The sequence below is a fragment of the Macaca thibetana genome, chromosome 4, assembly GCF_024542745.1.
Source record: "Macaca thibetana thibetana isolate TM-01 chromosome 4, ASM2454274v1, whole genome shotgun sequence".
In the NCBI taxonomy this organism is placed as follows: Eukaryota; Metazoa; Chordata; class Mammalia; order Primates; family Cercopithecidae; genus Macaca; species Macaca thibetana.
This window is the reverse complement of record NC_065581.1, coordinates 26,540,253-26,568,244: the sequence shown is the minus strand read 5'-3', so window position 1 is coordinate 26,568,244 and position 27,992 is coordinate 26,540,253. Positions and strand designations below refer to the sequence as shown.

Here is a 27,992-nt window from a genome sequence, read left to right as displayed (position 1 = left end):
GATCATAAAACAGATTCACTCTATATTCTGCTTTGGTAACTTGGTAATCAGATTGAATTTCTTTTTTAAAAAGGAATGATGAAGAGAAAATTCCAGTCATCTGAGGTTTTTGATTGAAGCTTTGCAGTAAATTATGAGCTCAAAATAGAAACATTGCCTATTCATGTTTCTAATGGTAGCTATTAATGCTCAAGATAATCAGGCTGAACATCAGGAAACTTGAATTTGAGGAATATTTCTGGAGATGTCATTAAACATGAACTTCTGTGTGTCTACATCATGCTCCCTGGGTCCCAGGTCCTGTTCTGAACTGCAAAATTAGTAGATTGTCAGATCTCATGACCTGCAATGTGTTCCTGCTGTATCTCAAGGAAAATCTTACACAGCCTCATAATTGAAATGTACGAAGATGTTCATTGATGGAACCCTTATTTGTAGTGGTAAAGTGGGAGAGTAGGTGACTTCACATTGCAGACCTCTATGCAGCAATTAAAATAATTGGTTTAGATGTACACACAGCAACATAACTCAAAACTGCAGTACTAATGGAATAAGAAAGAGATCTATGACACAGTACCACTTATGTAAATTAAAAACACATTCACCCAAACCAATCATAACTGTTCTACAAAAGCATATACAAAGAAAAGGATGCCTTTTCCAGTGATTTCTTTTTTCTTTTAAACAGGCTTTTAAAACAACCTGTATTTTTAAAAGTTAATATGTTAATATGTGCATTATAGGAAACTGAAAACCACAAGAAGCAAAGAACAAAGTCATTCACAATCACAAGCAGTTTATTGTTTGACATGTTCTTCTAGGTCCTTTGCGTGTGTAGGCACAACATCCAATCTTAGGGGACTGAGATCGTACAGTATGTATCATGATTTTTCACACATCATGAATATTTTTCAAAATCCCAAAGCTATGCGAGTATTTTGATAACCAAGAATACACTACACCAACTCAATCTGTTAAAAAAAAAAATGTAATCCTGCCTGTCTTGGGACAAAAATTTCATAGAAGACAAAAATGCCTCTAGATAAAAACATGCCTCTAGATAAAAGCATTGACAGAGTTCTGATTTAAATGCTGCATTCCCTTAATGCTCAATTTAAAATGAAACATACAGCAACAGAATACACTAAATATAATGTTTCTAAGAGAATTCATTAGCAGAGCTATACCATTATAATATAAGCAAGGTATATTTCCATTAACTTACTTAATGTATTCCTATAGTACAGCCAAAAGAGATGCATACATCAATGGCTATCATCAAAATGTAAATAAGGACACATATGGACACATCTGCATACATCTCTCTCTCCCTGTATACTTCCTTCTGCCCCTCTGCTGCCAACCTAATGAACAAGTCCTGAAATATACTGCTCAGAGGTGGTTTAACAATTCCATGTCCAAGATGCATCTTTTCTATCAATTATAACAAAGGTGTTTACAAATTGGCTAATTCACTAGCTCTAGTTTTTGTTTTTTGTTTTTTTTGAGATGGAGTCTCACTCTGTTGCCCAGGCTGGAGTGCAGTGGCGCGATCTCGGCTCATTGCAACATCCGCCTCCCAGGTTCAAGCGATTCTCCTGCCTCAGCCTTCTGAGTAGCGGGGACCACAGGTGCGCGCCACCACGCCCAGCTAATTTTTGTATTTTTAGTAGAGACGGGGTTTCGGCACATTGGCCAGGATGTTCTCGATCTCTTAGCCTTGTGATCCACCTGCCTCGGCCTCCCAAAGTGTTGGGATTACAGGCGTGAGCCACCGTACCCGGCCCACTAGCTCTAGTTTTTATCATATGTTGTCACCTCAGACATTCATAAAGGTTAGATGTTGCAAAATAATAAACTTTGTCCACAATAAACACAGGCACTTTACTAAAAATACTCATGTAGACCTGTGGTTATCATCTAAAACCATCTTCTAGATATGGAGATACTAGCAAAGAGCCCTTCCCTTCACCCTTCCTCTTCTCCCTCTTCCACCATCCCCAGTAACTAAGTATAGGACGTCTAGCTCCAAGAGGTGGACTAATAAAGGTCACTCCCAGAAGACAGGCTTTCCTAAAAACTAACAGAAGGACATTCCCAAAGGGATGGATTCACTACACCTATTTTTAACATACTTTGAGCATTAAGAGTTGTTTATCCTTTAATACACAATATTAACTAAAATGCACATATAGAACAATGGTTAGACTATCTGAACTAATCTAACTCAGGGGCACAGAACCGTTCTCCCTGCATACCTCCTCCCCTCCTCTACTTCACTACCCAATGAATAGTCAGCATACACTCCTAAGCATCAAGTTTTAACAGTTCCATTCCCAAATGCAACCACTCCTAGAAGTACTGAAAACAAATGCTTAGAGGCGTGTTACTTTAACCCTCTACTTTTAACCCATGTTGTGCACCGTTTTTTTTTGTTTTGTTTTGTTTTGTTTTGTTTTTTGAGACAGAGTCTTGCTCTGTTGCCAGGCTGGATAATACAGTGGCATAATCTCCACCCACTGCAACCTCTGCCTCCCGGGTTCAAGCGATTCTCCTGCCTCAGCCTCCCAGGTAGCTGGGACTACAGGCACGCGCTACCATGACCAGCTAATTTTTGTAGAGATGGGGTTTCACCGTGTTGGCCAGGATGGTCTCAGTCCCTTGACTTTGTGATCCGCCTGCCTAGGCCTCCCAAAGTGCCAGGATTACAGGTGTGAGCCACTGCACCTGGCTGTTGTGCACTTTTAAACACCTAGAAAGGCTAGGTGTTTCAAACTGCACTGAAGTTTTCCATTATATATACAGTAGCATTGAATAAATGGTATCTATACATAACATAGACTATAATTTGAGTATCTTCTAAATAGGAATATTCTGGCCTAGAACCCTTCCCTTTCTGACCTCTACCAACCCTGTTGACAGCTATAAGCCATCTGTAATGCTTAGGGGGGATTTTAACAATTTCACTTCTGTTTTTAAGAAATGTTCCCTATGAATTTTAACACAAAGTGTACTCAATGTATTCGTTTACTAACTTTACTTTTGTCATACACTGGCAACATCTTTAACATCGACTAAATGTAAATTAGGACTCCTACGTCTGCTTATATACACTATATACACAGCACAGTAAATAAAAATGCAGACCTAAGGGACAATGGTCAATGTGCCTCATCATAAACACACTGGACACCAGTAGAAAGCCCTTTGTACTTTGTGCTCCTCCTTTACCCTGAACCAGCACAAATATCATAATGTGTACTTCTCAGAGAATTGTTCAATTTCCAAGACAATATTTCATATCAAAAGGATAACTACAAAATGTGTTATTTACTACATCTACTTTTAACATACTTTGTGTACTTCTAAACATCTAGCAAGACGAGATGTTTCAAATAAGGACTTAAGTTTGTCCACTATATACATAGCACTACGGAATAAACTACACACATGTAACAATGGTTATATGTGAAAGTGTTTCCTAAATAGGAACATTCTGGTCTAGAACCCTTCATTCCTTCCAACTCCTCTCCACCACCAAACTGGTGGATATAGGCACATGTGTCACTTCAAGCTGACGTTATTTCACTTCCAAAAGTCCTTTTTAGAAGACAGCCTCTCTATGAATTTTAACAAAATGTACAAAATGCGTTTACTAACTCTACTTTTGTCATACATTGGCAACCTATTTAATAGCTACAGACCAGATATTATAAAATCAGGACTCATTTGTCCAGTATATACACAATATATACAGTATAGCAAAGTTAAATGAAATGCATGTAACATATAGGCAATGGATTAAGCTGAAATGTTCTAATAAACAATGGCAAAACCTTTTGCAATTTCTTCCCTCCCACCTCCCACGTGGTTCAACAATTCCACTTCCAAACAGCATTTCCCATCAGTTTTTAAAAGCTATTTACAAAAAGTGTTATTCTAATACTACTTTAAAATACATCAAGCACTTCCAAATATCTAAAGACTAGACATTTCATAACTTGTCTACCACGTACACAGCACTGTTAAATAAAACTGCACACACATAACAATGGTTATCATCTGAGCTATCTTCTAAATGTGACCATTTCGGCCTTGAATCCTTCCCTCTACTCTTCCTTCTCTGCCTTCAATCCAGTGGACAAGCACAGGCACGTGTAATGCTTAAAGATTGTCGAACAAATTCCTATGCAAAAGTCAATTACAGAAGACAAGTTTCCCTATGAATTTCAACACAAAATATACAAAATATGCTAATTTTACTACTTTGTCATACACTGGCAACCTCTTTAACACCAAGAGACTAGATGTTGAAACATTAGGACTATTTGTCCATTATATACACTATATACACAGCAAAACAAAACACACAAAACATACAGAAAAATGGTGTCTGAAAATGTCCAAGTATGAACACACCAGCATATTATCTTTTGCAATTTCTTCCCTCCCACCTCCTCTAAACCATTGAACAAGTATAGACAGTACTATACTGCTTACAAAGGTGGCTTCGCAATTCAATTTCCAAAAGCATTTCCTGTGAATTTTAGCAAAAAGATATTTACAAAGTGGTATTTTACTGCCTCTACATTTAACATACACCAGGCACTTCTAAACATCTAGATAGACTAGATGTTTCAAGTAAGGAGTTAATTTGTCCACTATGTACACAGCAGTCTTGAATAAACTGCAAACATGTAACAACAGTTATAATATGAAAGAGTCTTCCAAATGTGAACATTCTGGCCAATAACCCTTCCTATCTCCATCAACCCAGTGGGCAAGAATGCTCAAATTTTCATAAGACAATCTTTCCTAGGACTTGTAAAACAAAATGTACAAAATATATTAGTTTACAAACTCTACTTTTGTCATACACTGGCAATCTCTTTAACATCCAGAAAGACTAGATGTTGTAAATTAGGACTCATTTGTCCTTTATGTATACTATACACACAGATAAGTAAAACAAAATGCACAGACATAGTGATTCATCCTGCCTCACTGTAAGTAGGATGGCATACAGCTCTCTGCACCTCCCCTCCTCTCTGTTCCCCTGAACCACTGCACAAACACAATGAGTATTACTCAAGAGGTGATTTGGCCATTCCCCCAAAAAACAACATTTCTATGAATTATAACAAAAAGATATTTACAAAATGTGATTTTACTACCTCTAATTCTAACATATATCAGAATATCTAAAAAGAATAGACATTTCAAAAAGCTTAGCATTGTCAACTATATACACAGTAGTGAGGAATAAAATGCACACAAAATACTGGATAGAATACGAAAATATCTTCTAAATATGACCAGTCTAGCATAGAACCTTCTTTTCTTCCTTTTCGGGTCTTCCAGCTCCATGTCATCTAACCCACTGAACAAACGTGGACGTATCGCTTCTAGAGGCCGTCTAACAACTCCATTTCCAAAAGTCATTTCCAGAAGACATGTATTTTCTACGATTTCTTTTAAATAAATGAGAATTTACAAGATGTGTGACTTTCTAACTCTATCATACGTCCGCAACCTCTTTCCATCTAGAAGGGCTAGATGTGACAAATGTTTTCTATTAAAAGGTTAGGGTGGAGTTGAGAGCAGCTTTTTCATATTATATACACAGGCCTTCCATAACGGCCAGTAAATCTTCCCAGAGGGTGGTGGGCATTTCCAATGGGCCAAACGTGGCCTGTCATTCTACCATTTCTCTCTTCCGACAGCGAGGTCTGGTAGTACGAAGACCAACCGCCCGATATCCGCTAACCGTTCCACCCGTTGTCGTTCGGGACTTAGCTCACCTCGCAGGCCCGTTAAGGCCTTTGTCCGTTGTCGTCAGGACTAGGTAGGTCTCGCCCAACGGCGACAGAGAGGTCACCCGGGACCCAGATCTGGCGGTTCCGTGGCCTAAAGAGGCGGCCGAGCCTGCCTGCGTCCCTAGGCCGCCTTCCCGGGCCCTCCACGCCTTAACGGCCTCCGCCGCGCAGCGTTCGAGCGGCCGGCATGCTTCCCGGCCCGGCACTCCCGCCGCCACGCCCGGCACGCTTGGGCCGGGAGACCCGACGGCCGGCGGGGTACGGGCTGGGAGAGGCCAACGCCGCCATCAGTCACCGAGGTAGGGTGGAGAAGAGAGGTTCAACGCCGCTTCAAGGCCTGGGCCCAGTCACAGCAGAGGCCTCCCGTATCTGCAGGGCAGAGGGCGCGGCCTGTCTCGGGGTCCCCTAGCTCACCCGCCGACCCGGGGCCAGAGGGCCTGGGAGGCCCAGGAGGAGCGGGGCCGCGCTCAGCGTCTCTCCGCGCTCTCTGCCGGACCGGAACTCTTGCAGTGATTTCTTATGGGGAGTCAGGATGAGGTGGGGAATGAGACTGAGGAAAGGGAATTAAAAAGAAATCTATAACTAAATAAAGAAGAGCCCTACAGTAATGATAATGAGCCATGAACTGAAGAGTAACATTCATTCAACTCTGCATGTGAAGGAGGGAGAGGGAAAGACAACTAGAGACAGAGGAGAAACAGGGAAAGGACGTGAGATCTCAAAACACCAGTAGGTTCTGAAATTATTTTCTGAGTACAGAGTACTTTTTGCTGTCCTTGCAGTGGCTAATAAAAACAGAGCGCTTTTATTCCGGAACTCGGAAAATTTATTTTTTAAAAGAGCAGGTAGGAAAACTTACCGTACACTTATACTCGAAAAACTAAAACTAGCAAGTGTCAGGAGTGGGATTCGAACCCACGCCTCCAGGGGAGACTGCGACCTGAACGCAGCGCCTTAGACCGCTCGGCCATCCTGACTGCCGTGTTGCACTGTCTGCTCAGCACTCATTTCTGTCTCTATCTAAAGCCTATTCGTTCCCCCTCCACCTGCCCCCTCAGTCCCCACCCCTGCCCACCCCCTTGTTTCTCTTTTTCTCAAGATATGGGCATTACTGGGTTAAAAGGTAAGCCGCCACTCCACGAACTGCCTCGGACGGCGATCCGGAGTTGAAGCACTGCATAGGACTGGTTGTCTGGGCCACAGAGCGGCGCCTCCCGAGGGAACGCCAAGTCGCTCGCAGGCTGCGCGGGGAGGGCGGCGGCGGGCGGGGCGGGGAGCAGCGGGGCGGGGCGGAGCGAGGGGCGGGCGTGAGCAAGCTCGGGGCCGAGTGACTGCAGCGGAAGACGGCGATCGCCCGATCGCGCCCTACTCTCAACTGAATTCTAGTTAAAATAATGGCAATCCTGTTGAACTCGACATTGCTAGACTACCTGGCTTAAATTTACACTGAACTCCCAGGAAGTTTTAGGCTTACTCCAGTTTTTTGCTGGAACAAGGTGCTCGCTGGTCCCTCCTCTTTGCGTTCTGCTGCAAATCTCCCAGCACGTGGTTACTGTTGGCGGGGCGGGTGGAGTGGGCGGGGAGCGTGGGTAGGCTGGCTTGTCTTGCCTCTCGGTCGGAGTTTATGGAGGATTTGTGTAGTTTTCGGTGTGGATGTTATACTGTAATAAAAACTTTAAAACGCCGAAGCAAAAACAACAGCAACAAAAATGGGGAGTAGCTTATGTATTTTACTAAACACGGTGCAGCGCGTACTTGATAGAAGGCCTCTAGCACAACTTTTCTAAACTTAAACAAAGGTCAGAGGTGACCTACTTCAAATGTTCTTAGCAAGGGTTAGCAGTCAGGATGCCATGGGTCGGAATATCACTGACTGGAAGTCGGGGGACCTGAATACGAATTTCAGACAGCACTAGAACTGGTCACTAACTACCTGGAGAATCTTAGATAAGTCATTTTGCTTCTGTGGACATTAGAAACAGCTTTCTTAGACATCTATAATAGTTTCATCGTGAGTTCAATTGATCGAATACAATGCTTAATCCCTTAAATTAAGCATTAAATTCCCATCTCCAGGGAATCAATTAGAGGCAAATTCTGTTCTTCCCAGGCCTACCAATTCAGAAGTTGTGCTATGTCCAACATGGTGACTACAGTTAATAACAACGTTATTGAATACTTGAAAATTGCTAAGAGAGTGGATTTTAAATGTTCTCGCCACAAAAAGAAAAAGATAAGTATGTGATGTAATGGATATGTTAATTACCTTGATTTAGCCTTCCCACAATGTACACATAGAACAAAACATCATTTCGTACATCATAAATATATATATCTTTATTTGTTGATTTTAAAAATATAAATAAGCAAATTAAGAAGTTATGGGGATAGAATCCCACAGTAAGTGTTTAATAAGTCCTCTGCAAGGCCTCTAAAATGCAGTCACCTCTGCTGTTTTCACAGGGTGGTATACTGGTGGATACCAACTTTGGAGACAAGAAAGGAGAGAGGCAATTCATTCATCCAACATACCGGAAATATTTATTGGGTACCCACTATGTGCCAGGCAGAGTTCTAGGTGCTGGTGATCCAACAGTAAACAGACAGAAGAAGCTCCACCATCGAAGGGCTTACACCATAATGGGGCAGTGAGCCCAAGAAACATGAAATAAAATGGACAGAGCTGTGCTCCCTTCGGCAAGCACTTACACTAAAACTGGAACAATGCAGAGAAGATTAGCACGGCCTTTGCACAACGATGACAGGCAAATTTGTGAAGCATTCTTTTTTTTTTTTTTTTTTTTTTGAGACAAAGTCTCGCTCTTGTCGCCCAGGCTGGAGTGCAGTGGCGGGATCTTGGCTCACTGCAACCTCCGCCTCCTGGGTTCAAGCAACTCTCCTGCCTCAGCCTCCCGAGGAGCTGAGATTAAAGGCGCCCGCCGCCATACCCGGCTAATTTTTGTATTTTTAGTAGAGACGGGGTTTCACCATGTTGGCCAGGCTGGTCTTGAACTCCTGACCTCAGGCGATCCATTCGCCTCAAGTCTCCCAAAGGGCTGGGATGACAGGCGTGACCCACCGTGCCCGACCAAAGCATTCCATTTTTTACAAAAAGAATAAAAAATTTTAAAAATAATAAAATAGAGAAGCTGAGGCCTCTAATAAAGTAGTTATTTTAACTGCAGTCTGTAGGCCTCATGACAAATCCCAGCTTAGTTCCTCAATGAAAATTAGAATTGCCCTCTAAAGAAAGAGAAGTGGGAGAGGAAAAGTCCAATTTAGAAACAATATATGTATTTTTTGAGATGGGATCTGGCTCTGTTGCCCACGCTAGAGAGCAGCGGCATGATGCTGGCTCACTGTAGCCTCGAACTCCCCAAGGAGGAGTACAGGAGCAAGGATTATAGTAGCTAGAACTACAGGCACACGTCAGCTGGCCTGGCTGTTTTTTATTTTTTTGTTATTATGTTGCCCTGGCTAGATAGTTTTATAAAAGGTTGAAAATGTCCGGGCACAGTGGCTCACACCTGTAATCCCACCATTTTGGGAGGCTGAGGCGGGTGGATCACGTGAAGTCAGGACTTCCAGACAAGCGTAGCCAGCATGGTGAAAACCCATCTCAACTAAAAATACAGGAACAACAACAAAAAATTAGCCAGGCATGGTGGCACATGCTTGTAATCCCAGCTACTTGGGAGGCTGAGGTAGGAGAATCGCTCGAACCCAGGAGGCAGAGGTTGCAGAGAGAAGAGATCGTGCCATTGCACTCCAGCCTGGGCAACAAGAGCAAAATTCCGTCTCAAATAAATAAATGGTTAAAAATATGGAAAGCAAAACTAAGGCCGGACGTGGTGGCTTCACGCCTGTAATCCCAGCACTTTGGGAGGCCAAGGCGGGCGGATCACCTGAGGTCAGGAGTTCAAGACTAACCTGGCCAGCAAGTGGGGGTTTCAACCCCATCTCTACTAAAAATACAAAAATAGCCAGGCGAGGTGACACATACCTGTAATCCCAGCTACTTGGGAGGCTGAGGCAGGAGAATCGCTTCAACCTGGAAGGCAGAGGTTGCAGTGAGCCAAGACTGCCCTTGCACCTCAGCCTTGACAACAAGAAGGAAACTTCCCCCCACCCCCCCATCCCCCCCCACCCCCCCCCCCCCCCCCCATCTCTGGCTGGCTTTGCCTAGGCTCATTTATGCCTGCCATTCAGTCAAGATGCCAAGCCTCTCTTTTCATAAAGTCTTTCATTCCCAAGGAGGCTAGACGTGATGGGAAAGCAGTTCCCAGAGGTCATGCCCCAGTGTGCACATTCTTATCGAACTTCTGCTTGCCTCACATTACCCAAAGCAAGTCACAGGGCCCAAACCAAAGGCAGTGTAGGCAGAGGGTACTACAAGGGTGGGGCCCAGGTGTATTTGTACAACCATCTACTATAGTAATCTTAAAGAATAGTGAGAAGAAACAAAATTTAGAATTGAAAAACTAAATTGTAAGACACAAAATTGAAAATTAGGTGAAAGATAAGAAGAGGATAGAGAGTGAGTATTCATACAAATTTCTTGAGGTAAGCTGTTTTCTGGTGAAGCATGGGGTTTACTCAGCCAAAGGGTATAAGGGCTCAGGGCTCTCAAATAAGATTACTAAATGAAATACAGGATACATAGTTAAATTAGAATTTCAGATAAACCATGAATGACTTTTTAGTTTAAGTATGTCCAACATTAAAATACATTATTTGCTAAATCCCAAAGAGGCTGAGTCAATAAAAGCCTACTTGGTAGGCAGGGTTTGGTCTGTCCCCACGTGTGTTTGAAAACATCCAGCAGCCATCTCTTTCATGTAGTTTAACCATACTATCCCTGACCTCCAGGTCAGTTTCAAACTTCCTTGAACTTTGAGCATAATCATGACTTAATCTGTCGGCTGATATTTATTGAGCAACTAATATGTGCCAGGTACTTTATTTACAAACAAAACAAAATCCCTGCTTTTGTGGATTCTTGCCTCTGTGATGAAGAAAGACTATTTAAAAAATGCATATAGTTTCAAGTATTAATAAGTACTTTTAAGAAAATTAGTAATTGTGCAGGAGTTTTCCCAAAAGAAAAGTAGTGCAGGGTGACAGGTCAGAAAGTAGAAAAGTGGGAGGCGGGTGCTATTTTACAGAGGGTGGTTAGAGACATCATTTGAACAGAAACCTGAATGAAATGGGGGGCAAGACAAACACATATCACACATATCCAGAGGACACACAGAGGGCACAGCAAGGGCAAAGAACATGGGGAGAGAATGAAGGAGCAACAAAAGGCTTCTGTGTCTGGAGAAGAGGAATAAGGAAAGAGATGAAACTGCAGATAGAGCCAAGGACCAGATGGTGTTAGTAGGGCCTGAATTTAATCCTGAGGCTGCATTGGGAAGCCATTGGAGAATTTTAATAACAATCTGATTTGTCTTTGAAAACAATACTCTGGGCGTGGCACAGTGGCTCATGCCTGTAATCCCAGCACTTTGGAAGGCCCAGGAGGGCAGATGGCTTGAGCTCAGGAGTTCAAGACCACCCTGGGCAACACAGGGAGATCCTGTCTCTAAAACAAACAAACAAACAAAGAAACAAAAAATAGCCAGTCTGGGCGACAGAGTGAGACTCTATTTCTTTTTCTTTTCTTTTCCTTTTTTTTTTTTTTTTTTTTTTTTTGAGATGGAGTCTTGCTCTGTCATCAGGCTGGAGTGCAGTGGCACGATCTAGGCTCACTCCAACCTCTGCCTCCCTGGTTCAAGCAATTCTCCTGCCTCAGCCTTCAGAGTAGCTGGGACTACAGGTGCACGCCACCACACCCAGCTAATTTTTGTATTTTTTGTAGAGATGGGGTTTCACCATACTGGGAAAGATGGTCTCGATCTCTTGACTTCATGATCTGCCTGCCTTGGCCTCCCAGAGTGCTGGGATTTCAGGTGTGAGCCACCACACCTGGCTGTGAGTCTCTATTTCAAAACCAAACCAAACCAAACCAAACCAAACAATACTCTGGTCTTTGTGGGTAACTGACCATAGAGGCAAGGGTTGAAGCAGGTGCTACATAAAAAATCCAGGTAAGAAGTGATGATGGCTTAGGGAGCTAGTGGTAAAGAAGGAAAGAAGTGCTCATGTCCGGGATATGTTTTGAAGGCAGAGCTGACAGGACTTACTAGGCGTTTGGAGGTGGAAAATGAGATAAAAAGAGGAATTAGTGCTTATGCCTATATTTTTGGATCGAGGAAATGGATGACAATTAGAGTCATTAATGGAGTGGAAAAGATTAAGTAAGGTGTAAATTAGTCAGAGGGAATCTAGAGTTGTACTTTGGTTCCCTTAAATTTGAGGTACCTATTATTTATCACAGAGAAGATGTTCAAGAGGCAGTAGAATAAGTAAGGCCATCTGGAAACCACGTTGGGGCCAGAGTCATCAATGCAGGAGTAGTGAGCCGATAGGTGAGAGTTAATGCTGCAGACCTAGAGAAAAATTCAGTCTTTAGCGGCTCTTGAAAGGATTAAAAGGCTTTAAACAACAATAAACTCGTCAGAACTGCAATTCAACAACTACAACAATGTAACAGTGTCTCACTGTGGTTATTACAATCCAAAGCCACTGTCCTGACACTTGATTATCTTCCACTGCTGTTTTGCTGTTTGAATGGAACTGGTGGCTGCCTTCACCTCTCTCTCTTAGAAGAACATGAGGCCAAATTCTTGTATAGTCCAGCACAAGGTCTTTCTGTGGCAGTGGCTTGATGTTATGTTAACTTTCTTACCTCCTACTGGTTCTAAGTTGTATACTGCTTTGTAAACTAACACAAGATTTGCTCAGCTTATAAGATTGTTTGAAAGTCATTTTCTGGACAGTGTACTTTGTACCTAACCAACAGCATGGACCCTGGAGTCAGACGGCCTGGAGTCAAATCTCATCTCTGCTTACTCTCCAGCAGGTAATAGAAGCCATTTTATCTCTCTGCTCCTCAGACTCTTTATTTGTAAAATGGAAACTGCACTGATACCTACCTACCTCCTAGGGGTCTGAAAAATGGCAGGAATTACAGCATGCAAAATACAGGACCTGATGCATAATAAGTACTTTGTTACTGCTAATACTATGAGTATGCATATTCAGTCGCTACATAAATGCATTTTGCACAGTTATCAAAATTTGGAGATATTTCTCTTTCTTTCTTTCTTTTTTTTTTTCTTGAGACAGAGTCTCGCTGTGTCACCCAAGCTGGAGTGCAATGGTGCAATCTTGGCTCACTGCTACTGCTGCCTCCTAGGTTCAAGCGATTCTCCTGCCTTAGCCTCCCGAATAGCTGGCACCACATGTGTGGGCCACCACGCTGGGTTAATTTTTGTAATTTTAGTAGAGACGGGGTTTCGCCATGTTGGCCAGGCTGGTCTCAAACTCCTGACCTCAAGTGATCCACTGTCTCAAACTCCCAAAGTGCTGGGATTACAGGCATGAGCCACCGCACCCAGTGAGATATTCCTCTAGAAAGACTCTTATTACTTCAACTAAGATCTTCAATCCCGAGTAGATGCATAATATTTTGAAGCACACATGCAGCCTGTTCTTAAACAGTAAAGTGCACATGAATCACCATGTTGTTAAATGTAGTTTCTGATTCAGGAGGTCTCAGTGGGACCTAAGGTTTTTGGTTCTAACAAGCCAGTCCAGAATCAGCATGAGTAGCAATGCTTTAAAGTATGCAGGGAATCCCTATGCAGCGTTCTCCTCCATGGTCAGCCAGTCTTCTATGATGGATGATTGTTGCTCATCTGACCTTTCCTTGGAAGCTCTTGGCACCACATATATATATATAATATATATAAAATATATATTAGATTATAATATATAATATATATTATATATAATATGTAATATATGTGTGTATATATTTTATATATGTGTGTGTGTGTGTGTGTGTGTATATATATGTTTTAAATGAAAGGATAAACCCAAATATTGGCATTGGTCATATTTGAGTGATGAGATTTCGGACCGTTTTTACTTTGTAAAATACATTTTCATATATTTTCAGGAAAATAAGTTATTTCCATTTTAAAATAATACAATGAGAGCAAGAGTAAATGTATATGTAGTTGGGAGTAGACTGTCAAAGACTATTGCAAGAGGGGTATTTGAGGAAATATGAGTGCTGTCTGTAGGCAGAAGAGACATAACTCAAGATGTGTGGAGGAATGGCATGGAAGAGCTGCTATTGATTAGGGAATAGGGAAGTAGTTCAGTTATTTTTCTCACAATCTGAATGTCTGGGTTTAGTTACCTCATAGTCTCTGTTAAATAGAGGCAGGCTCCCAGAAACATGTGACTACCAGAGCTGGCATTTGGCAGTGTGAAATAAAGTCAGCTGTTATCATTTTAGGGGTATGTGCATTTTTAGTATGATTTTTAGTTGTAGGGTGGAAAGGTGTTTGTTTCTAGATTTAAAAAAAATCAGACATTAGCAAATACTTCAGTTAGTTTCAGTGCTTTTGAAATCCCAGTGTCACCTACTTTGCCTGGATGACTAACACAGGCTTTGGTAAAGCATTGGCGATGCAACATTTCTTGTCTTTTAGAAGATTTGGAAATAAGGCCAGACATACTGAGACTGATAATTTCCTTATCTCTGGGGCACAGTTCTTATAGCTGGTGCCACCAGGACAGGGAGCCAAAGGCAGGTTCTTAGCTCTAGCACATAAATTATTTTATTTATTTATTTATTTATTTATTTATTTATTTATTTATTTATTTTTGAGGCAGTGTCTGGCTCTGTCCCCCAGGCTGGAGTGCAGTGGAATGATGTTGGCTCACTGTGACCTCTGCCTGCCAGGCTCAAGCCATCCCCCAACCTCAGCCTCCCGAATAGATGGGACTATAGGCGTGTGTAACCATGCCTGGCTAATTTTTATATTTTTAGTATAGACAGGGTTTTGCCATGTTGACCAGGCTGGCCTCAGAACTCCTGGCCTCAAGCGATCCGCCCGCCTTGGCCTCCCCAATGTGCTGGGATTACAGTTGTGAGCCACTGCGCCTGGCCCACATAAATTCTTTCTAAGGGGTGTGTCTGGCTGGAGCTGGAGGGAAAAAGGAAGGAGGACATGGTATCTCCTAAGAATCTACCACAAACTCAGTACTGTGCCCAGTGACCATTTTCCTGGAAGGTCATGAGGAAAAAGGAAAGAGGAGTCATAGAGCTGATTATAATCTGTGACTGTTCTTTTTCCCTACTCTCAGAGGGGGATTTCTGTGGCAGTCCATCTATTCTGGGTGAGGTTTAGAGATACATTTTAGGATATACATTACACATTAAATCAGTAAACTACTGCCTGTGGTTCTTAAATATTTACTATTTTTAATAGAATGATTATGAATTGGTTTTGTTTTTACTTTGGCGTGAAATCTATTCAGAATGGGGGTAAGGAAGGTGTTGAGGTAAAGGCTTGTATCTAAATACACACTTGAATGTAATGCATAACCCCAAGTGAATTCCCATTTGACCCCCTTTTCTCTCCCCTCAGCTCTAGAAACAAGCCCATTTTCCTCTTTCTGGCTGATACCATCCATTCTTCAACTTGAGAGTCCTCTTCTCTGTGGCCCACACTAGAATGCAATGCAGGCTCACAGCTTCTCCACTGCCTACTTGCCCCTAAAACAAATAGAATGCTTTGGAGGATTTTAATATTGCAGACATAGGTGTTGGATTTAAGCAAGTAAATGCAGGGAGGATTATAATATATCCTGAAAGTATTAGAGTGGTATTTAGTTTCATGATGCATCATAATGTATTATAAATAGATCGAGCAATTTCTTTTAGTTCGTTTTTTAGTCTTGTCTTTCATCTTCTTGGAATCCCAGTTTCATTCAAACATCCCTTTTAAATCCAGGGACTGATGCTACTAAGCCTCCTCCTTCCTTCAGTAGAGTTTACTCTTGATTTTATCCAACCTATCCTGCAAATACATGTTTACTGATTTATTATAAAGGATATTACAAAGTATACAGATGAACAGCTAGATGGAAAATATGTATAGGGCAAGGTGTGTGGGAAGGGGCATGCAGCTCCCAATCCTTCTCTGTGCACACACCGCCCTCCAGGAACCTCCAGGTGTTCAGCCATCCAAAGGGCCACAATGCCAGTGGCTACCTACCCTCTGCCCCTGTTTGGGTGGTGACTCCATTTCTACTACTGTAAAGGTAACCTGATTGATGGTATAGGTAAGTGAAGCCAGCTCTTTAAATTAACAGTACTTTTCCAAGAGGAGGAAATGTTTGGGAAATCTTTAATGGTAAGGCCTTGTAATTAAAGGAAGAAAAATGGGGTGGGTGATCTTTGGAAATTATTTGATATAGTTTGGATCTGTGTCCCCACCCAAATCCCATGTTCAACTGTAATCCCTAATGTTGGAGGTGTGGCCCGTTGGGAGGTAATTAGATAATTGGGGCAGTTTCTCGTGAGTGGTTTAGCACCATCCCCTCAGTGCTATATTTTTTTCTTTTTCTTTTTTTCTTTTTTTCTTTTTGGAGATGGAGTCTCTCTCTGTCGCCCAGGCTGGAGTAAAGTGAGTGGCATGATCTCGCTCACTGCAATCTCTGCCTCCCAGGTTAACCGATTCTCCTGCCTCAGTCTCCCGAGTAGCTGGGACTACAGACATGTGCCACCAAGCCTGCCTAATTTTTTTGGTATTTTTAGTAGAGACGGGGTTTTACCATGTTAGCCAGGCTGGTCTTGAACTCCTGACCTCAGGTGATCTGCCCACCTCGGCCTCCTAAAGTGCTAGAATTACAGGCGTGAGCCACTGTGCCTGGCCAGTGCTATTTTTGTGATAGTGAATGAGTGACTAATTATGAGATCTGATTGTTAAAAAGTGTGTAACACATCCCCTGCGCCCCCCCACCTCCTCCCCTATCCCTGCTGCTGTCTTCCTTCTGCCACGGCCATTAAGACTTGCCTGCTTCCCCTTCGCCTTCTGCCATGATTGTAAATTTCCTGAGGCCACCCCAGAAGCTGAACAGAAGCTGTCATGCCTACAGAACTATGAACCAATTAAACTTCTTATCTTTTTTTTTCTTTTTCTGAGACAGAGTCTTGCTGTGTCACCCAGGCTGGAGTGCAATGGTATGATCTCAGCTCATTGCAACCTCTGCCTCCCGGGTTCAAGTGATTCTCCTGCCTCAGCCTTCTGAGTAGCTGGGATTACGGGTGCCTGCCACCACACCCGGCTAACTTTTGTATTTTTAGTAGAGGCAGGGTTTCACCATGTTTGTCAGGCTGGTCTCAAACTCCTGACCTCGTTATCCACCCATCTCGGCCTCCCAAAGTGCTGGGATTACAGGCGTGAGCTACCGTGCCCGGCCTAAACTTCTTATCTTTATAAATTACCTAGTCTCAGGTATTTCTTTACAGAAATATGAGAATGGACTAACACAAAATTGTTCCTGAGTTGAGATTCTGTATTCCTGCTTGAAGACCGTTGGTAAGTAGTTGTTCCCTCATGAGGCATCAGCCCCTATGTGCTCCTGCCCTGGTGAACCCACTGCCATCAGGCCTAGAGATGAATCTTACACCACATACAATGACAAAGCTTTGGGCAGCTGCATTCCCATGCAAGTTTCTTTCCCTATGTTTTATTTTGTTTCAGTTCACATAAAGAAAGGTTAAGAGGCTGCTCTCAGCAATCAGACAAATTTATTTATTAGGTAAAGACAATGAGCAACATCTATCCTGGAAAATGGAGAATACGATGGAAATGGAAGGTGTAAGCCTGGAGTTCATTGACAAGACAAGTCACATGTATACAGGAAAGTGCTCAGGGGCAAATACACAGGTGCAGTCAGTCCAGCTGTACTGAACACAATAATGCAGCATTCAGGGGACCCCGAGGAGAGGCAGCATGTAGGAAAGCTGGGTAGGGAAACAGTGAAAGGTGCACAGTGTGGAAATGCAGGCAGTTAAAGCTAACCGAAGGTGTGCGTAAGGGGTTTGGGCATTGAGATGAGGGCTGAGGTGACATAAGGTTGAGATGGTGGCTGATCAAGTAATGATATCACTGAAGGATGATTTCTAGGAATGTCTATGAAATGGAGAGATGCTATAACAAAAAGAAGAGGACAACTGGAAACTTGTGGAGTCAACAAACTGAGGGTGGAATGACCTCCAGGCAAGGGAGAAACAGGAGGGCGCAGAGAAAGGAATAGGGCACAAAGGACAGCGTGCAAACAACTTTCGAGTTTTGTCAAAAATTCTCTCCTCTATCACACTTTCTGCCTGACCCTTCATCCCTGCTCATCTCAGTTCTTCTCTGCTCCCCCTTTTCCAGAGCTCAGCACCCATAGAAGTGGGGCCAGTCTCCTCTATCCTATAGGACATGGCTTAGAAAATTTGAGATACAGGCTGTGAAAACTCTATGGGTGAGCCAGGTGTTCATCATGTGCCTGGGTTCACCTCACTTCCCTCCATCATAATGTTCCCTCCAAGTTCCTTTATGGGATTTCAGCCTGAGATTGTCCTTTCGCAGCACATTTTGAATTTTCCACTTGCCTAAAGCCTGTTTTTCCACATACTCTTATCCTGGATACCAAGACATTTCAACCACAACCCCATGCTAACCTGACCCGATCTCGATCCCTAATCTGTCCTTTGAGTTTGCTCCAAGTAGTTTCCTATAGGTTCTAGTCTTAAGGGATTAGGAGAACACAAGAAGCAGTTTGAGTCACCCCTCCATCCCCCAAATATTGGTACAGAAACAGATTCGGAAGGTGCAGTCCCCACCTTTTCTAGCAGCAGTAATGCAACCTTCACAGGATTAATTAATCACCACCCAACAGGAAGAAACAGGCTGGGTGAAGCTGGCTGGTGAAGCTTCAGAAGGCTATGGAGGAGAGGGGTTAGAGGAAAGGAAAACAGATGAGCTGGAATATTCCTTAAGGTGCCCCTTGGCTGGGTTGGGTAGGGATTAGCTTAGAATGGAGTGTGTCTGCATCTGCAGAGGCACAGTCCTCCCCTATGGGGGACAATGGGATCTCCTTAGAAAGGTCCTGGGCATTAGCAATGACTGTGACCCCCTCAGGCCCATCAGCAATTGGGCAGATGGTCAGGGGCTTTTTACCACAGGACCATAGGCAAAAGAAGGGCCGGAGGGGGCCAGAGAAAGAGATGTTGGAGAAAGTATAGATATGAGATCCATCATTCATGTTGTAGAAGGAGATGTCTCCTGATTCATAGTCTAGGAAAATCCCAACCTGGCGTGGGGGCCCTGCCAATGGGAGAGGGGTCCGGAGAGGAGTGAGGGCCCAGTACCCATTTCCATACAACTCTACAGCCCAGAACCCATTCTCAGGAGTCATGGGGTCGAATCCTTTCTTCATCACATTCTCCTTACACACGCCGATTGCCCAGTCAGTCCTGTCTCCCACCTCCACCTCCCAGTAATGCCTTCCTGAGGTGAAGGTCTCACGGCCCAACACACAGGGCCAGGAGTCAAATCTCTCTGGTTTCTCAGGCAGTTTCTGACGTGAATCTTCCAGTCGAACAGATTTTGAATCCTCATAAAGAAAGAGGTGGGGATGAGCTGTGTCTGGGTCCAGAGTCACATCAACTGGAGAGAAACAGCAGATCTGACATCAGTGAATATTACAGGTTGCAGGACTGTCTTTCCTTCTCCTAAGAAACAGAGCACTGTTGTAGGAGTTGACAGGTCTCCTGGAGGTGGGGAGATGTTTGGCCTGCTCATGGGCCTCCATTTACCACAGAATCCCCCCTTACCAGCAGCCAGAGGGTGATGTAAGAGCTGACTGTGCCTAGGGCCTAATGGGACTCTACTGGAAGGGGCTTGTCTCCTGGCCATCTTCCGAGGGTTCTCTGTGTGCCTCACAGAAACTGTTGAGGCCATTTGTCATCACTGGTTCCTTTCCTGTCCTCATCACTTAAGTGTGTTAATGTTTTCATTTCCAAGTATCATAGCACTTTGAATTCCTAGGGGATAGAGCCTCAGAGCCCTAGAGAAGTTCAGAGCCACTGACCTGCATGCAATGTAGCCTTTTTCCATTCTGCAACAAAAGAGAAAGATAGTCATTGACAGGTTATATAATAGAGAGAGAAAACTCTGTGGGTGAAATAACAAGAAGACAGAACTTACTGAGTTCTTCCAGGAGTCTCTCTGGAAAACAAACAAAAATACCTCAATGTATAGTGGATGTAAAGGAGGGGACAAAACTCGTGTGGGAAACACACAAAGGAGGAACTGTTTAATTCATGACTACTTGAATATTGAAGCATTGCCAATAAATCAAGAACAAGGATTTTGTTTTGCTTTGTTTTTGAAGAAAGATGCCGGAGGTTCCTACATATTGGAACTGGCTTGGGATCAGAATTTTTTTTTTTTCTTTTTAGATAGAATCTCATTCTGTCACCCAGTCTGGAGTGCAGTGGTGCAATCTCAGCTCACTGTAACCTCCACCTCCCAGGGTCAAGCAATTCTGCCGCCTCAGCCTCCTGAGTAGATGGGACTACAGGTGTGTGCCACCATCCTGGGTAAATGTTGTATTTTTAGTAGAGATGGGGTTTCACCATGTTGTCCAGTCTGGTCTTGAACTCTGACCTCATGTGATCCACCCACTCAGCCTCCCGAAGTGCTAAGATTACAGGCATGAGCCACTGCACCCGGCCTCAGATCTTTAATAATAAGATTGGTACTGGGTAATTGAGTTAAAAGTGGGAGTAGGGTCTGAGGATGGGTAGTGAGTAAACATCAGGCCTGATATCTTGATTAGACTCTGCCTATTCCCCAAACCTCTGTGCTTCTTCATATTGGCATCTGTGACTTCAGGAGCCTTATGATTCCTTCCAATTTTCAGAATTCTAGAATCAAGTATCTTCTTCTTTTTTGAGATGGAGTCTTACTCTGTTGCTCAGGCTAGAGTGCAATGGCACGATCTTGGCTTACTGCAACCTCTGCCTCCCAGGTTCAAGCAATTCTCCTGCCTCAGCCTCCCAAGTAGCTGGGATTACAGGCACCCACCACCAAGCCTGGCTAATTTTTGTATTTTTAGTCGAGATGGAGTTTTGCCATGTTGGCCAGGCTGATCTCGAACTCCTGACCTCAGGTGATCCACCTGCCTGGGCCTACAAAACTACTGGGATTATAGGTGTGAGCCACCATGCCCGGCCTCAGATATCTTCCTGTCATCCTAAAGGAAGTCATTCTAAAGGACTTGGATCCAGCCTGCCTCTGAAGCACTCCTGACATGTAGCCCTTGTGGATTCTATGATGTACCTTTAGAGCTGAATTCATTCCTCCTCTCTCTGGATCTTTCGTTGTATAGTCTCCAAGTGAAAAATATGGACCCAATGGTGAGAAGTCCTAGAACCATCAGGATGACAGCCACAGCCACTATCCAAGGAGTCAGCCTTGGGAGGGAGGAAGCTAAAACAAAATCCCCAAGATGGACATTAGTTGAGAAACACTGAGCAAGTCTGGCTTTTCTCCAGTTTCCAAAGAAGGGTGGAACAGGTGATGGCCTGGACCACTCTCCTCCCTCATATAGCAAAAAAATAGTCACTCCAATGCCACTCTAAAATTTTCAGAAAAAAATTGACTTCAAGCAGGAGTCAGCAGAGAAAGAGAGAAATGAAGAGTAATTTGAGGACAGGATCTGTGAAATAATAAATATAATGGACAAATTCATGTCATTATGGAAATTCCTCCTTAAGTATCAGTGCACAATGGGAGCCAAGAGGATGAAGGAGGTAAATAAGGAAAGGGAAATGTGCCTCTGTATGTAACAGAATGGGACTCATTGACCAAAGAATAAGGAAAGTTCCTGCCTGAACCAGAGACAGTATCTGGGGAATAATGAGAGTATTTGCTTTCCTGAGGACCCTGGAAACCTAGACAGAACTCTAGCACGGGATGGGAGGGAGAAGTGGGTATGGTGGAAATGGCAAAAGTAGAAAAATAGCTTAGTCTTTTTTTTTGAGACAGAGTCTCGTTCTATCACCCAGGCTGGAGTGCAGTGGCGCGATCTCAGCTCACTGCAAGCTCTGCCTCCCAGGTTCATGCCATTCTCCTGCCTCAGCCTCCCGAGTAGCTGGGACTACAGGCACCCACCACCATGCCTGGCTAATTTTTTTGTATTTTTAGTAGAAGTGGGGTTTCACCGTGTTAGCCAGGATGGTCTCGATCTCTTGACCTCGTGGTCCGCCCATATCGGCCTCCCAAAGTGCTGGGATTACAGGCATAAGCCACCGCGCCCGGCCAACTTAGTCTTTTTGTTTACTTGAGGCGAGAAGGCTCTGGATCAGGAAGGTCTCCAGGGACAAAGCTTCTCTATCTCACTTAGATCTCCTAAAATGGAAAATCTGGAATTTCGCTGGGTGCAATGACTCACACCTATAATCCCAGCACTTTGGGAGGCCAAGGCAGGTGGATTGCTTGAGGCCAGAAGTTCAAGACCAACCTGGGGAACATGGGGAAACCCTGCCTTTGCTAAAAATACAAAAAATTAGTTGGGCATGGTGGTGTGCACTTGTCATCCCAGCTGTTCTGGAGCTGAGGCAGGAGAATCGCTTGAACCTAGGAAGCGGAACTTGCAGTGAGCTGAGATCATTCTGCTGCTGCCCTTCAGTCTGGGCAACAGAGTGAGACACTGTCTCAAAAATTAAATAGATAAATAATCTGAAATTTATATGAGATCAAGGTAGATTTATGTCTTCAGTATCTTAACTCTTCTAATAAAGTTGATGGGGTTCCTTTAAGTCAGTGGACAAGAGCTTAGGTGGGGAAAGTAGACAACTCTGCCATGACGTCACATGTGGGCAGGTGTCCCAGGTGGTATGGCTCTGAAGCTGTGTCAACATAGGAATCCAGCAGCATTGGTTCCACTAACCTGGTATGAATATTTCTACTTCCTTCTCCTGGCCAAGAAGGAGATTCTGGATGTAGCAGGACACATTTTTCACGGAAGTGTCTCTGATGATCACTGAAGCAGCCACAGTGAACAAACCTTCTTCATCAGGATTCCTGGACTCTGATGTAGATGGAAACTTCTCTCCCTTGGAAGTTCTCCACTGCACCTGGGGCTCTGGGTACCATCCCACTGAGGTGCACTCGAGCCAGATTTCTCCATTTTCTTGAACTTGCATACTGATGTGAGGGTCAGAGCCCAGAGCTATGGAGAGAGAATTAATGTTTTAGTGGACCCCTTTTGAGAGCCTTATAACCATAGAGGTACGTAGTTTGAGAAAGAGAGAGAGAGAGAAAGGCACAAGTGGACTAGTACTGGGAAGAACTCATCTCCATATTTCAATACACAAGGAAACTGAGGGCCAGGCACAGTGGTTTCTGTCTGTAATATCAGCACTTTGGGAGGCTGAGGCAAGATTGCTTGAGTCCAGGAGATCAAGACAGCCTTGGCAACATAATGAGACCCCATCTCTTTGGGCATGGTGGTTATTGCCTGTATTCCTAGCTACTTGGGAGGCTGAGGTTGGAGGATTGCTTCAGTTCAGGAGTTCAAGGCTGCAGTGAGCTGTGATGGCACCACTGCACTCCAGCCCAGGTGACAGAGTGAAATGCGGTTTCTAAAAAAGTTTTTTTTTTTTTTTTTTTTTAAAGGAAATTGAAGTACCAATAAAATGAATTTCATATACCTTATCAGAGAGGGATGCTTTGTTGGGATCAAGCCTTTGAAATGTTTGCAGCAGTTTGGTGGACAGACTTGGGGGTGCTTGTCCAGCCAGCAGGAACACTAAGACCAATAACTCAGAGGTGGGTTAGTGGTCTAGGTTGAGAGCCTCAGAGCTGGCTGATAGCTCTATGGTTGAGAGCATTATGAGAAGGCTTTGGTGGGGAGGAGGAGAACTAGGACTGGGATGAACAGAGGAATATCCTTGAGTAGAGGATTGGAGATTCTTTGACCTGAGATTATAGTGGACAATTTAAGCTTTCTTTATCTATGATGTTGATTTAGAAATTTTCTTAAATGGTCTCAACTTCATCTTCCCTCACATAATTGTGGCCTGCTATATATAAACATAAAGCTGCTTTTCTTGTGTGTTCAGCCTATTTTTTTCTCTAATTCCACATGGCACAGAAAAACTGAGTTGCGTAAAAGAGCTCTTCAACACATTTCCACAACCACTGGTTAAAATCCATGTTCCAAGAATGTGTGTATATACAAGAATGTATATTCTTTTCATGGAAGGAGCTGCCACTTTCAGCAGATTCTCAATAGTGTCTGCCACTCATAAAAGGTAACACGTTTTATGCCATGAAATCTCTAGGTTTTTATAGTTAACCTTTAAGATACTTCTTCCCTAAAAGCAAAATGTCAATATTTAAATTATACATGATGCTGCAACTGGGGGACCCTGTTGTGAAGCAGGGACCCACATTTCACCCAAGTATTTTTCAAACTTTATGTTTACTTGAATATATATCTATGTATATGGATATATAATATGCATATAGATATAGATAATACATGCATATATGATATATATGTGAAAGGTAATGTTTGTATATTATATGTTTTAGATCAGTTTAAGGCACAGTGTAGTATCTAATACATCTATAATCTTTTTAGAATTGGCAAGGTCATGTCTCATATATTGTCTAATTTTATTTTCTTTTGTTTTTTTTTTTTTGAGATGAGTCTCACTCTGTTACCCAGGCTGGAGTGCAGTGGCGCAATCTCAGCTTACTGCAACCTCTGCCTCCCAGATTCAAGTGATTTTCCTTGAGTAGCTGGGATTACAGGTATGTCCCAGCTAATTTTTTTTTTTTTTTTTTCGTAGAGATGGGGTTTCGCCAAGTTGGCCAGGCTGGTCTTGAATATCCTGATCAAAAGTGATCCACCCGCCTTGGCCTCCCAAAATGCTGGGATTACAGGTGTGAGACACCACACCCCACCTTTTTTTTTCTTTTTTTTTTGGACAGCGTTTCACTCTATTGTCCAGGCTGGAATGCAGTGGCAACCATCAGCTCACTGTAACCTTGAACTTCTTGGCTCACGAGATCCTTCTGCCTCTCCTTCCTAAAGAACTGGGATTATAGGAGTTGGCCACTGCTCCCAGACTATTTTATTCTTGAAAAATAATCTTAGATAAAAACATCCTCAGTTTTACAGTAAAAATCAGAAAGAGATTTGCTTGATGTCATTCACTAGGAATTGAAAAAGACCTCAATGCGTACTTTCCTCCTCAAAGCTTATTATTTTCTTTATTGTTTCCCTTTGAGTTCTGGCTTGAAACAAAAAAGGGAACAAGAAGAGAATCTTTTCTGTATGAATCAGGAATGTGACAAATGGCCATGCTCTCTAATCTTAGGATGTCAGTCTTTAGAAACTAATCCATAAGCCAGCCTTAAAGTGTGTGGTATGCTCACCACAGCCATAAGGTGTGTAATGGTGAAAAATACAATTTAAATGTACAATTCAGGGACTCGAAGTAAATTATGGTGTACTTGTATAAAAGACTGTTACATAACTCTTACACGTATTTAATTATTTCATGAAGAAATGCTTACCCTGTTATTGAAAAAGGGCTGGAGATAATTGAAATAAAGTTCTACAATAAAGACATTGCACTGCCCTCTCCGTGTTCAACTCAAAACCCTTTCTCACTGATCTACTGTAGGACCTTCAGTACCTTCTAGCTGTGGAGTCCTAATCAGGGGAAAGCAAAGAGATAAGGCAGATAAGCTACAAGTCTGCCTTTCTTCATGGTCCAGTACACAGCCCTCCTGTGCAAATAACTCACAGTCATCCTTCCTGTGTCCAACTATCACCAAACACCTGTAAGTTAGCTCACTGCAACCTTTGCCTTACAGATACTGCACAAAGCTCTCTTCAACAGACAGCATAAAAACTATTCTACAAATTCTCCAGCAAGCCTTTGTTTCCTGGCAATCAGTTTCTCTTTTGCTGATCCTGCCCTTTGCCTCCTCGCAAAGTGTTTTTATACTTTTAAAAGTAAATCTGCCTTTACAACTGTCTCGGTAAATTCTTTTACCTGCCCCCCACCACCTCCCCCACCCCCGTCCCCACCGCGCCTCCGGCCCAGATAGTCGTCCCTCCCCGGCGACATCAACCTAAAGGAGATTTTGAGAATGAATCTGATGGTTTACAAAGTAGCTGATCCATACGAAAGTATATACAGCAGGGGAGTCGTCGGAGAAAGTCAAAGCCGGTCTACTCACCAGCCACCTTCAGATGCACCAGGGCTTCTTCGTAACTTCCATCCTCCCTGAAAAAGCACGTGTACTCCCCGTCGTCAGAGACTGTGACGCCGCGGATTCTCAAGGCCACGCGCCCCTCGGCGATGCCGTCCTGGACCAGCGTCGCCCGCCCGCGGTACTCGGGCATCTGCTCGGCTTCCTGCTCTCGCCCGTCCCTGTGCACCAGCACCGCCGGCGAAACCTTCTTTCGGAACCAGCGCAGCTCCAGGTGCTCGGCGCTCGCGTTCGGGGACAGGCGACAGGGCAGCTCGGCGTCCTCACCCACAATGGCCAGGATGGGCTCCGGGGGTCCAATGACATCAAAGGGAGCTGCGGAAAAACGAGTGAGGTGAGACGGGATGTGGATATGGGAACTGCGGACAGATGCGGACCAGATTCCCGCCAAAGCGTAGTGCCCCGTGCTCTCTTCTCCTTTGACAGCTGAGTTTGGATCCGGTGGAGGTCTCCAGGGAGAGCCAAGTGGGATTGTTTATTTCACATTTATTGAGATATTTCAACTATGCAAGCCAGAGAGAGAGAAAGAGACCTACCTGAATCCAGTTTGGGCAGCTGGAGGAGAATGAGGGTGAGCAGACATCTGGGGAGGCCAGAGTTTGGGAAAACTGCCATCTCCCACCTTTCTGGAGCAGCAAGATAACTGATGTGAGTCCCTCAGGAGCTTCAGCCTAGGAGATGAATGGACAGGAAACAGCTACCGGCTCTGTCAACCCTCCCTCTTCCAAAATCCTCTCTACACTTCTTTCCAGCAGGAAGTGTTCTGGTCATTTGCCCCTGAAACCTCCTCTCAGCCTCCATCCCCAGTATGGATTTTTAGTTTACACTGTGATCATCACCTTCCCACCCACCACCCTAACTCTAAAACTTAGGAGAAGGGAACTGTGAGGCATAACACTCATTAGTTGGTTGCACATTGATGAACAACTCTTGGAATCACTGCACTAAAAAAAAAAAAAAAGTCTCCTTTTTTGTTTTTTTTTTTTTTTCAGACAGAGTCTTGCTCTGTCCCCCAGGTTGGAGTGCAGTGGCACGATCTTGGCTCAATGCAACCTCCACCTCCTGGGTTCAAGCAATTCTTCTACCTCAGCCTCCCAAGTAGCTGGGACTACAGGCGCACACCACCATGCCCGGCTATTTTTTGTATTTTTAGTAGAGACGGAGTTTCACCATCTTAGCCAGGCTGGCCTTGAACTCCTGACCTCGTGATCTGCCCGCGTTGGCCTTCCAAAGTGCTGGGATTGCAGGTGTGAGCCACAGCACCCAGCCAGTCTTTTTTCAAATACAAGAATTTGGTATTTGCTTTTGGCAATGATAATAGAGATAAGGGTATAAAGGCAGAAATGGAGTTCAAGGAAATGAATTGGAGGAGAAGGGAGAAAAGATGGGAAGAGATGGCACAGGAAGCAGGAGCTGAAGCAAGCAAAAGGGCTTGAAGAGTAGAGGGCTAGGACCAAGGAGAAAAGAGCTGGAGAGAGAGAACTATGCTATGCCCTCCTGGCTTCTCACTCCTTCAGGGAACTGAGAGTAATGGCACATACTGACCTGGGTGATCTTGGAGAAAAAGGCACAAGAGGCCACCGCTACCAAGTGAGAAAGTGGCCCCCCGGGCAAAAGTTAAAAGCCAACAGGAAAAGGAAGGGGGAGGTGCTCTCAGGAAAGCCTGCCTCCAGGTGGCCTGGTATATTCACTTTGAGAAAAAAAAAAAGGATATGAAAAGTTTTTCAGAGAGATGGAAAACTGGATTTGTGGTCTTCAGCTCAGTAATCAAGATATGCATTGATGAGCTGGACCAAATGAAAGGGGTAAAAGAGAAAAAAACAAGATAGGCAAGGAAACACACAAATGAGATGTGAGGGTGTCAGCCAGTTATTTCCTCTTTCCAAGCCTCAGTTCTTTGATCTCTAAAATGGTAATA

General features: G+C 43.7%; 2 protein-coding genes and 2 non-coding genes across 4 annotated transcripts in view; 1 reads left to right on the top strand and 3 right to left on the bottom strand.

Annotated features, from left to right (window-relative positions):
- The window catches only part of ABT1 (activator of basal transcription 1), an 80,530-nt gene extending 70,582 nt beyond the window's left edge, over nucleotides 1-9,948 (bottom strand). The window contains exon 1 of the mRNA XM_050788935.1: nucleotides 9,945-9,948. The gene's annotated coding sequence lies outside the window, so the exon portion shown is untranslated. The remainder of the gene's footprint in view (nucleotides 1-9,944) is intronic.
- Nucleotides 6,711-6,793, bottom strand: TRNAL-CAG (transfer RNA leucine (anticodon CAG)). Its single transcript has one exon. It is a non-coding gene; the product is annotated as a tRNA-Leu (tRNA).
- LOC126953977 (U6 spliceosomal RNA) lies at nucleotides 8,502-8,609 on the top strand. The gene has a single exon (XR_007725447.1). It is a non-coding gene; the product is annotated as a U6 spliceosomal RNA (small nuclear RNA).
- A 7,567-nt stretch (nucleotides 9,949-17,515) lies between the features above and the next one.
- On the bottom strand, nucleotides 17,516-27,673 carry BTN1A1 (butyrophilin subfamily 1 member A1). Its single transcript, XM_050788914.1, has 8 exons — nucleotides 27,620-27,673; nucleotides 26,611-26,745; nucleotides 26,042-26,389; nucleotides 22,731-23,012; nucleotides 21,119-21,268; nucleotides 19,982-20,002; nucleotides 19,866-19,892; nucleotides 17,516-19,441 (listed from the first exon to the last, which is right to left on the bottom strand). Exons 2-8 carry the CDS (start codon nucleotides 26,687-26,689, stop codon nucleotides 18,768-18,770), a joined length of 1,581 nt encoding a protein of 526 aa, XP_050644871.1. The 5' UTR covers nucleotides 26,690-26,745; nucleotides 27,620-27,673; the 3' UTR covers nucleotides 17,516-18,767.
- Between the last annotated feature and the right edge of the window lie 319 nt (nucleotides 27,674-27,992).

Excerpts from the sequence above, each read along its gene's own strand:
- BTN1A1 (XM_050788914.1), bottom strand. The coding sequence starts at position 26,689 with ATGGCAGTTTTCCCAAACTCTGGCCTCCCCAGATGTCTGCTCACCCTC. Across the intron at positions 26,390-26,610 it reads GCTGCCCAAACTGGATTCAG|CTCCCTTTGATGTCATTGGA; the intron begins GTAGGTCTCTTT and ends GTTTTTCCGCAG. Across the intron at positions 20,003-21,118 it reads GAATGAATTCAGCTCTAAAG|AGAGACTCCTGGAAGAACTC; the intron begins GTACATCATAGA and ends TTTGTTTTCCAG.